At 41.8% G+C, this 14,618-nt stretch overlaps 1 protein-coding gene across 3 annotated transcripts in view; it reads left to right on the forward strand.

Annotated features, from left to right (window-relative positions):
• kalrna (kalirin RhoGEF kinase a) overlaps window positions 1-14,618 on the forward strand; it is a 146,875-nt gene that overhangs the window by 69,296 nt on the left and 62,961 nt on the right. For all 3 annotated transcript variants that reach the window (XM_086122905.1, XM_086122906.1, XM_086122907.1), the window contains exons 17-33: window positions 442-616; window positions 1,332-1,587; window positions 2,760-2,926; window positions 4,911-5,030; window positions 5,366-5,434; window positions 6,080-6,229; window positions 6,298-6,447; window positions 6,813-6,927; window positions 8,294-8,409; window positions 8,590-8,712; window positions 10,403-10,585; window positions 10,673-10,794; window positions 11,154-11,220; window positions 11,612-11,721; window positions 13,139-13,208; window positions 13,288-13,377; window positions 14,517-14,609. In XM_086122905.1, coding sequence (XP_085979031.1) covers window positions 442-616; window positions 1,332-1,587; window positions 2,760-2,926; window positions 4,911-5,030; window positions 5,366-5,434; window positions 6,080-6,229; window positions 6,298-6,447; window positions 6,813-6,927; window positions 8,294-8,409; window positions 8,590-8,712; window positions 10,403-10,585; window positions 10,673-10,794; window positions 11,154-11,220; window positions 11,612-11,721; window positions 13,139-13,208; window positions 13,288-13,377; window positions 14,517-14,609 — 2,176 coding nt within the window. The remainder of the gene's footprint in view (window positions 1-441; window positions 617-1,331; window positions 1,588-2,759; window positions 2,927-4,910; window positions 5,031-5,365; window positions 5,435-6,079; window positions 6,230-6,297; window positions 6,448-6,812; window positions 6,928-8,293; window positions 8,410-8,589; window positions 8,713-10,402; window positions 10,586-10,672; window positions 10,795-11,153; window positions 11,221-11,611; window positions 11,722-13,138; window positions 13,209-13,287; window positions 13,378-14,516; window positions 14,610-14,618) is intronic.

Raw genomic sequence — 14,618 nt, forward strand, 5'->3', positions numbered from 1 at the left:
CCCTCGTTTATCGCGGTTAATGGGGACCAAAACCACCCGCGATAAACGAAAATCCGCGAAGTAGTGACCAATTAACATATTTAAATAAATTAAAAAAATATATATATATATATATACAGTATATACAGTATATATACATATTAAAAAATATATACAGTATATATATATATATATATTTTTTTTTTTTTGCAGCTTCTCGCAAACGGTCCGCGAGAAGCTGCGAAAGTCAGCGAGTCACATAGAGCAACATATACAGTACTGTACTCCATGTATGATTTTTTTCATTTTTTTTTTATAAATATGTTTGAAGAAATCTGCGATGCACTGAAGCCGCGATAAACGAACCGCGAAATAGCGAGGGATCACTGTATAGCGGGTTCCATTGTATTAGCCTCGACACTGCCATATTTTGTATGCAATGTTCCCATCTGTCTCCTGCAGAGACGCTGCCATGTCCACCAATAAGACACCACATTGCAGTTCCATCGCTCACATCCAGGGAGTGCTGCAGCAATTGGATGAGGCCCAGAGCCAGATGGAGGAACTGTTCCATGAGCGCAAAATCAAACTCGACATCTTCCTCCAGCTACGCGTCTTTGAGCAGTATACTATCGAGGTGACTTTTCTTTTCACGTTAATTATAGTGACTCAGTTTCACACCTTTCCTTGATGTGTCAAACCTAATTCCATCTGCAATGAAATCTTCATTTCAAGTATAATGTTTTGTATACAATTATAACTTTTAAGTCAAGTCCACATCCTTCCCGTTTACTTCTTGATTTGACGTCGATGCCAGCCCTGAATTGTTGATGGTGATTATCATTTTAAGCCGTTTATTTATTGGATATTTTATTTAATAAAAATATATACAATTCTGTTTTATTGTTATTTGATTTTTATTCATATATAGTGTATGTATATATATATATATATATATATATATACAGCTGTATATTTATTTATTTTAGTAAAACAATCACCACACTTCTTTCCATATTGTTTTGGTTTTGACTGACTCACAGATTTGTCTCACGGATCAATGTTTTCAACATTCTTAAGTAAATCTCTGTATTCAAGTATATACCTGTATTCAAGTTACTTTTAATTTTTCATAAAAATATTTATGCCTTCTTTGAACTAAAATTGTAAACATAAATGTTGATATTAGTCATTTATTTTTTGTAAAAAGAAATATATACGTATTTTGTCTGTATTAGTAATATTATTATTATTCAGATTATTTAAATTATGATTTTTTTAAAAATATGAAGCTGCCCATTTGGCAACACACTTGTTGCTGTCATCATGCTTCTGCTGATCCGTTTACTCAGGTGACGGCTGAGTTAGACGCCTGGAACGAGGACCTGTCTCGACAGCTGAACGATGCGGGACGCTCAAGCAGCAGCAGTAGCGGCGGCAGTGGAGGGAGCGGCGGTGCTTCCTCTGGCGGCGCGGAGGACATTGGCCTGGCTGAGCAGAGGCTGAAGAGGCATGCTGAGAGAAAGGCAGCCATGAACAACATGACCTATGAAGTCATGCAGCAGGGCCAGGATTTGCATCAATACATCATGGAAGTGCAGGCCTCAGGTAGGCCCCCTTTTGCAGCGAATGAATTGCAAATAAATTGCATTGATCGTTGGTTGGAAGCAATACTAACCAATTATTGATCTGTCATTGATTTTGAACAATGAAATTTACACAAATCTTGTCTGTGTAGACTTTTAGCCATCCAGGTCATAGTGAAGGTTGAATCGGGGCAACTGAACTGTTGTTGTTTGTTGAATACGTTCCACCTTTAATTTGAAAGTCATGGCCTCTACAAGGGAGAAAGAAAGGACTATCCAGTTGCCTTAATTCACCCTTTGCGAATCGCAAAGCTTGTTCTTCTTCGAAAGTAATCCGTCTTTATGGGCAGCTCCTCCTCCAGGTCTGACATCATCCATCCCTCTCTATCATTCGCCATCTTTTTGAGTTTTCCGTCTGGTATTCCTCCCTGAAGAGTATTCCTCTTCCCTATTTCCCTTCAAGCATTTCTTCAATGACTGCACGTTATAAACTCCCTCCCTGTAATCTGTGTCCTTGCCACTTTTTCTTCCGAGCTTTCAATGTCTTCAGCAGTTCTCTTTTCACTCCAGCAGCTTCCTGCAATACATATACATATACATCTCCTCATCTGCCACGACACTCCTAACATCCTTCTCCAAAACCACATCTCCAGTGCATCAATCATTTCTGCTTTCTTCTGTAGCACCCACGTCTCTGCTCCATAAAAGGCCACAGTCCAGACTACGCATTTTGGATGAATATCCTCATTCTTATTTCTTTGCATTGTCCTTTGCACGTCTATATACTTCTCTTTCTTTCGAATGCTGGCCGTTGCTGTTCGAGCTCTTACTTATTTCTGCAAATGCCTGTGTCACATCATCTTCCCAAACTGTTTTTTTTTAAAGCCAAGAGCAATACAATATATACATACACACAAGTGTCGAGTCAACCCGTGAATATGGAAAGAACTGAATCCCACCGCACGGCTTAACACAAAACACAAAATAATATTCACTCATTCATTCATTCATTCATTTACCAAACCACTCATCATTACAAGAGTTGCGGGCGTGCTGGACAGCCTTACTCAGCTGTCTTTGGGCCATAGGTTGCAGGCAAAATAATGACAAGGGCGAATATTCTGTATGGAAAAATATCACCCCCCCCCCAAAAAAAAAATCACATTCAGTGTTTGTAACAACTGGTTCTGCCAGGTATTGAGCTGACGGGGGAGAAGGACATGGACTTGGCCTCTCAGGTTCAGGAGCTACTGGAGTTCCTGCACGAGAAACAGCAGGAAGTGGAGCTCAACGCCCAGCGCACGCATGCTAGGCTGGAGCAAAGCCTACAACTACGTCACTTACAGGCTGAGGTCAAACAGGTGAGCACATCTCTTGAGTGGTAGCACAATTGAATGAAACTATGAAGGAATATAATGTTTCATTGCACTGCCGCTGTTGCCGTTGCAGATGGAGGCAACTGAATTATTAATGAGCTTTTATGGCAAAGTGCTAATAAACACGCTGCTGCCTCGCCGCCTTCACTTGACGTGCTTGTGCAAATCTCAGTCTAAATTTATGATGAAGTGAGGATTCGCACGAAAACGCCGAGTGAATCATTAAAATAATGATCACTCAGTCGAGTGCAAACTTCGGCCAAATCTGACAATCCTAATTTGGATTTAGTAGCATTCTTGTCATACTTCTGCGGGTTGGAATCTCAGTTTCAGCCCTCTTGTGCAGATGTTTGCAAATTCTCCTTGTGCTTGTGTTGCTTTTATTCCAGATTCTCCAGCATCTTCCGACATTCCAAAACCATGCATGTTAGGCCCGCTGCACACTATGCGGCATGGCCAAAGCTGGTTAAACTGTTGTGCAATGTGAAGAACTTTGGCGACAAATTTTTATCCATCAACAGCTGGTTTTGCTGTCATTCAAAATTTGAATTGCTACAGAACAACGTCTAAGCATGCAGAATTGTTCAAATTTTGCCTAACCCGATTGTAACAGCCAATCCAAAAAAGCTTGAGCTTTGACAAAAAAAAAAAAAAAAAAAAAGCTTAAGTGAGACATAGCTGCACCACCAGTAAGCCGTACCAACAGATTATGAACACCCTCTATTTGCGGAGGATAAGGACTGGGCTGCCCTGTGAATAGCAAGAATCCCCATATAACTGACAGCCATTCAAATTTATTGAGGTGAAAAATTTTGTTCTTGTTATTATTTCCTTCGAAAATAACAATGATATATTTGTAAAATGGAGGAAACCCCACAGCAAAAAAAAACCCAAACAAAACCCCCCCCCCGAAATATTTTGTTTTTAATCCGCAAATATGCACAGCCACGTGTCCGATGTCTGTGTACACAAACACAGTTGTATATCCAAAATCCATATTCCAGTAAAGTTGGGATGTTGTGTTAAATAAAAACAATACAATAATTTGCAGGGCGGCCCAGTTGTCCAGCGGTTTGCACATCGGCTTCACAGTGCAGAGGTACCGGATTCATTTCGAGCTCCGGCCTCCCTGTGTGGAAATTTGCATGTTCTCCCCGGGCCTGCGTGGGTTTTCTCCGGGTACTCCGGTTTCCTCCCACATTTCAAAAACGTGCATGGCAGGCTGATTGAGCACTCAAAATTGTCCCTAGGTATGAGTGTGGGCGTGTTGTGGTTGTTCGTCTCTGTGTGCCCTGCGATTGGCTGACAACCAATTCAGGGTGTCCCTCGCCTACTGCCCATAGACAGCTGGGATAGGCTCCAGCACCCCCGCGGCCCTAGTGAGGATAAAGCGGTTCGGAAAATGGACGGATGGATAATTTGCAATTGCTTTAGAGCATATTATTCAATTGAATGCACTACAAAGACAAGACATTTTCAATGGGAGACAGAGACAGGTCTGGACTGCTGGCAGACCAGTCTTGTACTGTTTTCCTACGAAACCGCGCCGTTGTCTTAATTGTGTCTTCATAGATTTGCAAGTTACCCATTCCATGGGTATTAGCAGCAGCGCATATGCTGAATTTTGACCTTTGCCTTGATAGCTTGGTGGACTCGTCAGACCACAGCACACTTTTCCATCCTAGAAGTTAGCAGTGTTTATTGGTGTTATTGATATATGGCTGTCGCTTTGAATGACTAGAGCAGTGGTTCTTAATCTGGGTTTGATCGAACTGGGTTAGTCTCAGGGGTTCGACGGAGCCTCTGCCATGGAGGTTAAGACATACCCGACTCAACGTGTCAATTAGTTATGACACGCCCGCGTGTCCATCACTAGCTGCAGTGTGCATCACATTACATTGGAGGGAAAAAAATAGATTGGTCTAGTAGATGACGTCTCTTATCATCATCTCCTCTTCATATCCTTGAGGTGCTCGGATGGATCCGTAATGGCGAGTCCATGTTGAATGCCAGCATGGTGAATGCCAGCTCGTTGTCTGAGGCAGAGCAGCTGCAGAGGGAACACGAACAGTTCCAGATGGCAATAGAGGTGTGTGCATGTGCATACACACACACACACACACACACACGCAAACACAAGGGAACCACGCACACAAATGCATAAAATGATAGCCGCTGCCAGTATAACTGTACTGGAGCAATAATTGTTTTTGCATGTTTTCAATGGTAGCAGATGTGCAATCTGCCATACACCCACACACTCTTTTGAATTTAAAACACACACACACACACACACACACACACACACACAGGCACACATATCAGTCACATTTGGTACACATACAGTACACTCAAATAATGTCATCCTCTATTTCAATGAAGTCTAACAAGTCATTTCCCGTTGTCCCCTCTTCTCCCCCTTAGTCTCTCTTCCATGCTAACTCCCTCCAGAAGACCCATCAGAGTGCACTGCAAGTCCAGCAGAAAGCGGAAGTAAGCTTTTAGTCAACGAACTAACTAAGTAACCAACTTCAAAATTTAAAGCAGCACCAAAAGACTTTGAAATGAAACGTTCGCATCTCTGAATTCTTCTGACGTCAACAGAAAAAAAAATGTGGAGATTCCTCCTTCGCTGCATCTTCACTGCTTATTAGTCACTGTCCAGTGAAAAGCATCTCCAAATGTTTGTGATTTGTCATCTTTTTGTTTTTAGATTACTAAGCAAAAGGTGCACTAGACAGAGCATGCCATTCCTTTTCCGAAACAATTTGTCGCATATTGCCGCTTCTTATCAGTGACTTTTCCTGTACATTTTTGTCCCTGCTACGTGTCCTGAACCATTGAATTCATAAACGCTACATTTAGCGTAACATGTATCCTCGCCATTTGTACTTTTGAAAACAAGCTCTTTGGTAAATTGATCATGATGCAGTAGTGATTGTCACAAGTTCAACTCGGTGTGTGTCAAAAATCAACAGAATTATATTTAATTATTATATTATCTCTCTCTCTCTCTCTCTCTCTCTCCCTCTATCTATCTATATATGTATGTATTTATACATATTAATTGTAATCAATAAATTTTATATAATTAATTAGTATGACTTTTATATAATTAATTATCCTCCCTCGTTCCAGATGATGCTCCAGGCCGGCCACTATGACCCAGAGGCGATTCGCAACTGCGCTGAGAAGGTGGCCGTCCACTGGCAGCAGCTAATGCTGAAGATGGAGGACCGCCTGAAACTTGTTAACGCCTCAGTGGCCTTCTACAAGACATCTGAACAGGTACACGTGCACATTCATAAGTGGAGGCGTCTGACTCACTTACATGTAAATGCGGATGCCACGGCCAGGTTTGCAGCGTGTTAGAGAGCCTGGAGCAGGAATACCGACGGGATGAAGACTGGTGCGGAACTCACGAAAAAGTGGGAACGCCGGCCGACTGTGACCACCTTGTGCCTCTTATCAGCAAACACCTGGAACAGAAAGAAGCCTTCCTCAAGGTCAGTGCATTTCTTGCATTTCACTGTCGACAGGATCCTGGCCAAGGCTTCATTGTTGTCGCCTTTAGTATCGTGGACAACGCAATGTAATAAGATCCTAAATTAATTTGACATTATAAGTGATATTAGTGTCTGAACATCTCTTGATCACTTTGGGACGAAACTAGGTTTACCTTACAGCTTCCAACCCCGAATACATATCGTATCTCAATCACTATGCGATTAAAAAAAAAAAAATAATGCATGTAGGGAAAGAATGATGGTGCAATCTTCTCTATAATGATGAAAGCATGTCACATATTTTGTGTATAAGAAGTATGTTAGCCTTTTTTAGTTTTTTTTATCGCCATGTTGCTATTACTTAGGCATGCACACTGGCCCGGAGGAACGCTGAGGTTTTCCTCAAGTATATCCACAGGAACAACGTGAGCATCCCAGGAGCTGCCAGTCATGCCAGAGGGCCTGAGCAGCAGGTCAAAGGTAGAGCAACAACACATTTAGACCACCAGAGAAAATAACATTATAATGCATTATCATACAGTTTTAACTTGAGTTACAAGTTTAGCTCATTTCGAGACCAAACTCGAAACTCAAGTTACTCATCTATCAAATCACTTGTCCCCATCGAAATTAATTGAAATGCCATTCATCTAATGGCACATACACACCCATTCTTGGACCGCAAAGCAGACAAATAAATTGAGGGGGAATAACTGAGTTTATCTCCAAAGAGATCATGAGAATCAACCACAAAGTTAACAAACCAAAAACGACAACAAGCGGTTTCGGCAAATAATTGGTGAAACAATAGTGGAAAGAAAATGTGCTCTTAAAACTGCTGGGTCAAAAGTAATCCAAATTGGGTGAAATAGCTCACCCAGTACTGGGTCCAAAAGGGACAGAACCAATTCTGGGTTATTTCTACCCTCTGCACTGGGTTGAGTTAAAGCCACAAAAAATGGATTACCAGGTTATCAGTATAGTTGTGGTTGTAAATAATAATATTCAGTATGTGTATTACCAACATGTTCTAAGAAGAAGACACAATTTCCCTTCTCGGGGGCTGCCACAGCGAGTCACTTGCATGAAATGTGTGGCACAGTTTTTACACTTGATGCCCTTTCTGACACAACCCACCGAGTATAATCCATGGATGCTACATTCTCCCTGACTGAGATTTGAACCCTGAGCCCTGTCTTTACGGTCAGCTGTGTCCAGATGCCACCAATGCTGTCTAAGCATAGACCATTAAATTTGCTTTAACTTTAGCACACATGATCGCCTTGAGCGATTCAGCCTGCTCAAGTCACTGCTGAAACCCAACCTGACGCGTCAAAGTAATTAACTCATTGTTAGGTAAAAGTACCGGTCAAAGGTCTGCTCATAATACAAAGCAAACCAGCGAATCAGTTGGGAAAAACAACTTAGCATTTGCACCAATAAAGGAAATATCGAAATGGAATCTGCCTAAGTGTAGAATACACAGCAAAAAATAAATGAAATACAATAAAAAAAGAAGTGACACTGTCCGATGCACAAGAGACAAAGCATAAAAGGCAATGATGATGCCAAGTAGTGGCAAGTAATACAATAATCATCTTTCATCTGCTTCTCCTGCACTTCAAAACCCAGTTGATTATCATTATCATCATAACCCAGGAGACTGGAGAAACAAAACTAAACAATAAAAACACATAGACCAATAACCAGAACCATGAAAATTAATCTGTTACAGCCCCTGCCAAAAAAAAGAGAAAAAAACCCACATTTGGGTTACATTTCCAAAGCTAGTGTTGCGAAATACGAGAAATGGACCAAGGCGAGACTTCTTGATTTTGTTTTTTAGCTATTCTGAATGAGCTGCTGCAGAGGGAGAACAGAGTCCTGCACTTCTGGACTCTGAAGAAGAGGAGACTGGATCAATGTCAGCAGTATCTCGTCTTTGAACACAGCGCCAAGCAGGTGTGTGTCTGTGTGTGCGCGTGTGCGCACTTGGAGCTAAAGTGCAGCACTAAAGAGACATCTGGTGTATTTTATGATGGGAATTTTTTTTAAGAGCCTCAATCATATCATAAATAGTGTGTGTGTGTGTGTGTGTGCGTGTGCGTGTGCGTGTGCGTGTGCGTGTGCGTGTGCGTGCAGGCTCTTGAATGGATCCAGGAGACAGGTGAGGTCTACCTGGCTACGCACGTGTCATCTGGTGACAGCAGCAAGGAAACACAGCAGCTCCTCAATGACCATCATCACTTTCGGCTCACTGCCAAGGTACGTCGCGTGCATGCACGCTCGCAGCACGTGTGTGTCTGTTGCTATTGGCTTACCAGGTCCCCTGCATCTGAGCTAATGCGATCCAATCAAAGCGAAAAATCTGCGTGTACAAGATAATAACGCTGTTATTGACGCTGTCACAAATGCAGATGAATTGTCAAGCAGCAAAGGAGGGTGTGACGTGTATATGACTGCGCGACGGCACACTGGCAGCCGTTTGTAATATCAGGGTCACCCTTATTTGGTTTGGGTCACAATGAGAAGCTCGGTGTGATGCAGTGCAGTTGTACCCCAACCACAACAAGCAACAAGAGTCAAATCAAAGTCTGTTTTATAGTCAACAGAGGCAAATCATGCATCCATCCATTTTCCGAACCGCTTGATCCTCACTAGGGTCGCAGGGGGTGCTGGCGCCTATCCCAGCCGTCTCCGGGCAGTAGGCGGGGGACACCCTGAATCAGTTGCCAGCCAATCGCAGGGCACACAGAGACGAACAACCATCCACGCCCACACTCACACCTAGGGACAATTTAGAGCGTCCAATCAGCCTGCCATGCATGTTTTTGGAATGTGGGAGGAAACCGGAGCACCCGGAGAAAACCCACGCAGGCCCGGGGAGAACATGCAAACTCCACACAGGGAGGCCGGAGCTGGATTCAACCCGGTACCTCTGCACTGTGAAGCCGACGTGCTAACCACTGGACTACCGGGCCGCCCGGTATATTTATAGTATATTTGCAAATCATGCAAATATACTAAAATGGAGTACAAAATTACACTGGGGGCCTAAGCAATAGTGTAAATTTAGAGATGCCATTATACTATTTAGAGGTGGAGATGTCGGGCCATTCTGAAAAAAATGAATAAACCTATATACTAAAAAAAAAAAATTAACAATAAAGGTCTTGCTGCTTTTTTTACAGAATAAATTCTTTTTATAAAAAAAAAAGGAGTCGCAATTTGACAAAGGAAGACAAAACATGTAAAATTCAACTTTTTATCTGTTAAAAAATAAGTGTATTTTCATGAGATTAAAATATTTTATAGGAGCCTCAAAAATGGTACAACAAACAATGATATCGCCACAATCAAAAATGAAGAATAAAACACACACAAAAACATTCCAAAGTGTCAGTGGAACACCAACAAAAAATGTTGTTTACCAATGTCTCAATAAAGATCAAAATCCATCCGTTCGTCCATTTTCTGAACCGCTTTTATCCTCACAAGGGTCGCGGGGCGTGCTGGAGTCTTTCCCAGCTGTCTTTGGGCAGTAGGCGGGGGACACCCTGAACTGGTTGCCAGCCAATCGCACAAGATCAAAATCCAGGATTTCAATATTAGTTTTACTTGTGATATAAACATTTATTGAAATGTATAGTAAATGTGTAGATGCAAAAGTTTTACCTAAAAGAATAAAGCATATTGCACAAGATTTTAACTTTTTTCAATGTGGTCCAATCACTTCTTTGAATTTTAGACGTTTGCCCCCCCCCCCCCCCCCCCCCCCCCCCCCGCCCAGCCCCCATCTTGGGGATCCTTGCATTATAGTGTAGTTGCTCTACCTAGTGGTGAATTTGAAAATATGTCAGAATTCGTGGAAGGAGACGATACCATTTTTGGCCCATGTTGAGAGCCCAACAACAACAAAAAAAGTGCGCTAAGGATTGTGCGCTCGTGTCACCAGCAAACAAAGGAGAAGGTGAAGCTCCTCATCCAGCTGGCTGACAACCTGGTAGAGAAAGGCCACGTCCACTTTGTGGAGCTGAAGCGATGGGTGAGCACGGTAGACCGCCGCTACCGCGACTTCTCCCTGCGAATGGCCAAGTACCAGGAGAGCTTGGAAAAGAGCCTGGGCGTCTCCTCTGAGGTGGGAATAGCTCACATTTGTCATACAGTACATTTACACTATGTTCAATCACAGCATGTTTTTATTCTTTTGCTCATCATTATTCAGGACAACAAGGACTTAGAGTTGGATATTATTCCCGCCAGCTTGTCGGACGACCCTGAGATCAAACTGCGGGAGCCCAACGATGAGGTCAATGAGGAGAAGAGGAAGTCGGCGAGGAAGAAAGAGTGAGTACAACTTGGAACCCAAACAAACCAGAGTGATGAGTCAGCATTTTTTGCAAAACTTGCGGCTTTAACTGAACTCGCACTGTGTTGACAAATTGGGCCAGGTTGGCTCTGCTTTGCATGAACATTGCATTCATGGAGGCCCAGTCAGTGGACCTGAAAGAGAACTGGTTCCTGTTTTAACTGAACTCACAATGTGAAATCAAAGTGGTCCAGGCTCATGACTGCTACTACTACTACTACTAATACTAGTACTATTGTGAACCTTTTTCTTGAAATTATAGTTTGTATTTTGAGGGGTTTTATTCACATATTTATTTCTCGAGTGGGCTCCTAACATAAAAACTGTCTTTCTCTAGGTTCATCATGGCCGAGCTCCTGCAGACAGAGAAGACTTATGTCAGAGATCTCCAGGAATGTCTGGAGGTGAGAAAACAAGCCTTTTGTTCACCAGGCCGTTCAAATTTTAATTCCAGGCAAAACCCTGTATTATGTGCAACTTCCTGTCTACCGTTTTAAAGACAACACGCCTCCTTTAGAGCTTCTCACATTGCTATGTATGATCACATTTAATCCACATCTGATCCGGATTATGCATTTGGTAGCAATTTAGAGAATCCCATATCACCTATGAAGCTTCTGTATAAAAAGACATCTGATCAGATTGTAATTTTTTGTGTAGGTTTTGATTACATTTATCCTCATTTGAGGCATGGAATGACAAATATATGTAAACCTTTGTGGTGGTCCTGTGTTTTTGTTGGTTGTGTTATTGAAAAAGCAAATGTTAATTTGTAGTCATCGCTGTTTATTCCAGACCTACTTGTGTGAGATGACCAGGGGCGGGGACGAGATCCCGCCTGCCATCGCCAACAAGGAACATGTCATTTTCGGCAACATGCAGGAGATCTACGACTTCCACAACAAGTGAGGGACATTTCAGAATTATTTTTTGTCAATTGACATTTTATTTCAATTTTATTACACATTGATATTACGAAGGCAGGCAGCTTCAAACTTTTAAGAACATTAATGGACCCGAAACCTTTTCATGAGGAACTCCACTCAGAACGGTGTGAATTTTTGAATGTAATATGTGATGCACTATATAGACAAATGTTGGGAGCTATAACAAGCTTGCACGCGTTGTGGAAAAATAATCAAATCCACACAGGCTTTAAAGAATAGTGTCTTAAATAGAATCTTTTAGCAGTGAAACAAATAAAAAAAGTCATAGGCTATTCAAAGTTTTTGTCTGACCCCAAATACTGTTTCAATGGCAAAATAGTGCATTCCTGTGGGAACCAACCACTTCCCTGGCCAAATATATAACATCAGTTTTCAGTGTTCCGATGGGAGATTTGTCCACTCACTGATTGGTAATAGGAACATGTTCAATTTTGAGGCAAAACATACGATGTTAAGTTACTTAAATTAGTCTTTTTTCATGAATGAGTACAAAAATCAATGAACAATTATTGTTGAGAGGCTGAAATCAGAGGATTTGGACAATTATACAATAAACAATGGCAATTATTATTATTAAACAATTATTAAAAATGATCGATTGATTGATTGATATTGACCGCACTAAAAATATTCTTGATTTTTCTAACCCAATGCATCATTTTAGTGACAACAGAGCATTTTTGCTGTCCAAATATAGCATTCCTTCGAAGACTGACCTGCTGCAATCTGCGTTCTACGGCACCTAATTCATCATAAAAGTGTCATGGTCAGCATATTCATTCACACCAAAATTATCCTAGCATACCTTTAGGGTCCTTGCTTTGTTCACTGGTGAGTGAGGAAAAAAAACTTCCATCAATTTACCCCACAAAGCTGAAAGCATACGATTGTGTTGATTAACACTTTCAGGGACAGTGATTACTACAGTGGACAGTTTATCATGTGATCAGATTACAGGGTGCATGAAAGGGTGCAAATTAACAATTCAGAATTAAACTGGTTAATCCAATTTTAGGTTCATATATTGACTGATGGTTTGTTCCGAATCTGTAACTGCTCCCATTAATACTGTTGAATTCACAATCCATCTAAAACCTCAAATTAGGTCGATGACTTATTTCTTCTGAGATGTGGAAACTCTCTCGCCGTTCAACATTATCCTAAAGTGAACCAGCATCTATCGCTATATTTTCTCTTGAAATCCATTATTTCCCAAAGTGTCTGACTTTTACTGGCAAATGTCCTCTTTTTGGATTTGTCAGGACATGCTTGTTTTTGTTGGAGAACATGCTTGTGAAAGTAGTGCTGAACAAGGGCCCAGTGTGTTCATTGAGAACATATGACAACTATGTTTCTTATGCGTGTGCACTTGCAGTATTTTCTTGAAGGAGCTTGTCAACTATGAGCAGTTGCCAGAGGATGTGGGCCATTGCTTCGTCACATGGGTAAAAACTTAATTCAAATATTAGAACAATTCGCATCCCACAAATCATGCAAAGTCTCGTTCCGTCTGACGTGATGCAGGCGGATAAATTCCACATTTACGTGGATTACTGCAAGAACAAACCCGATTCGAGCCAGCTCATCCTAGAGCATGCCGGCACCTTTTTTGATGTAAGTATTTTATTTTTTTATTTTTTATTTTTACATTTTAAGTAATTGCAGAAAAAGGCTCCAGGTCATGTGTTACCATCAGTCAAACAAGTACTAAAGGAAATGTAATAAATAAAAATGAATATTCATGTCGGGTAGTACGGTGGTCGACTAGTTATCATGTTGGCCTCACAGTGCAGAGGTGCAGGGTTCGATTCCAGCTCCGGCCTTGCTATGTGGAGTTTGGATGTTCTCCCCGTGCCTGCCTTGGTGTCCTCCGGTTTCCTCCCACATTCCAAAAACATGCATGGCAGGCTGATTGAACACTCCAAATTGTCCCTGTTTGGTTGGTTGTCTATGTGTGCTTTGCTGGCAACGGGTTCAGGGTGTACCCTGCCTACTGCCCGAACACAGCTGGGATAGGCTCCAGCGAGCCTGCGACCCTTGTGAGGAAATTAGATTAGAAAATTGATGGATGGATGGATAGATGGATGAATATTTATGTCAAGAGGGCAGTTTGGGACACAGTGGTCACTTTTGCTCAGGTTCTGGGTTCAAATCCCGGCTCAGGCCCTCCCGTGTGGAGTTTGCATGTTTTCCCTGTGCTTGCGTGGCTTTTACTCTTTCTTCCTCAAACATTTGAAAATATGCAGATTATGTGAATTGAAGACTCTAAATTGGTGTAAATATGAGCGGTTGTTTGTCTGTATGTGTGATTGGTTGGCGACCAGGGGAAAGTGTTCCCTGCCTCTCGCACAAAGGCAGCTAGGGTTGGCTGTCACCTTTGGCCCTACCAGGGCCACGCGCTATGGAAAATGGGGATCTAAAGTACCGTACTGTATTTAAAGGACAAATCACCTTTGGATGAATTTGTAGTTACCTTAGTTGTCCAACAGAGGGTAGTATTTTCACGTAAGCTGTTAACGGCCTCTATCTTGGAACTTTTTAAGAGGGTTTAAGTCGAAGAGAAATGTGAGAACAATAAATAAATGATAAGAATTAGAAAATAGATTATATATATGAGTGTGTGTGTTTTGGGTGTGGGTGGGTGTTGTAATAATAACATATTAGTCTGATCATTATTTTGAGGCAGTTGTCCCAAATGTTTTTGCAGACGAGTGCTGTCATAATTTGTGATTCTGTGTATATTGCGTGAGCAGGACATCCAGCAGCGAAGTGGCCTGGCCAACTCAATTTCGTCGTACCTCATCAAACCGGTGCAGAGAATCACCAAGTACCAGCTGCTGCTCAAGGTGGGACAG

This window comes from Hippocampus guttulatus, chromosome 11 (assembly GCF_054856545.1).
Source record: "Hippocampus guttulatus isolate MCC_2025c chromosome 11, RoL_Hgut_1.0, whole genome shotgun sequence".
Lineage (NCBI taxonomy): Eukaryota > Metazoa > Chordata > Actinopteri > Syngnathiformes > Syngnathidae > Hippocampus > Hippocampus guttulatus.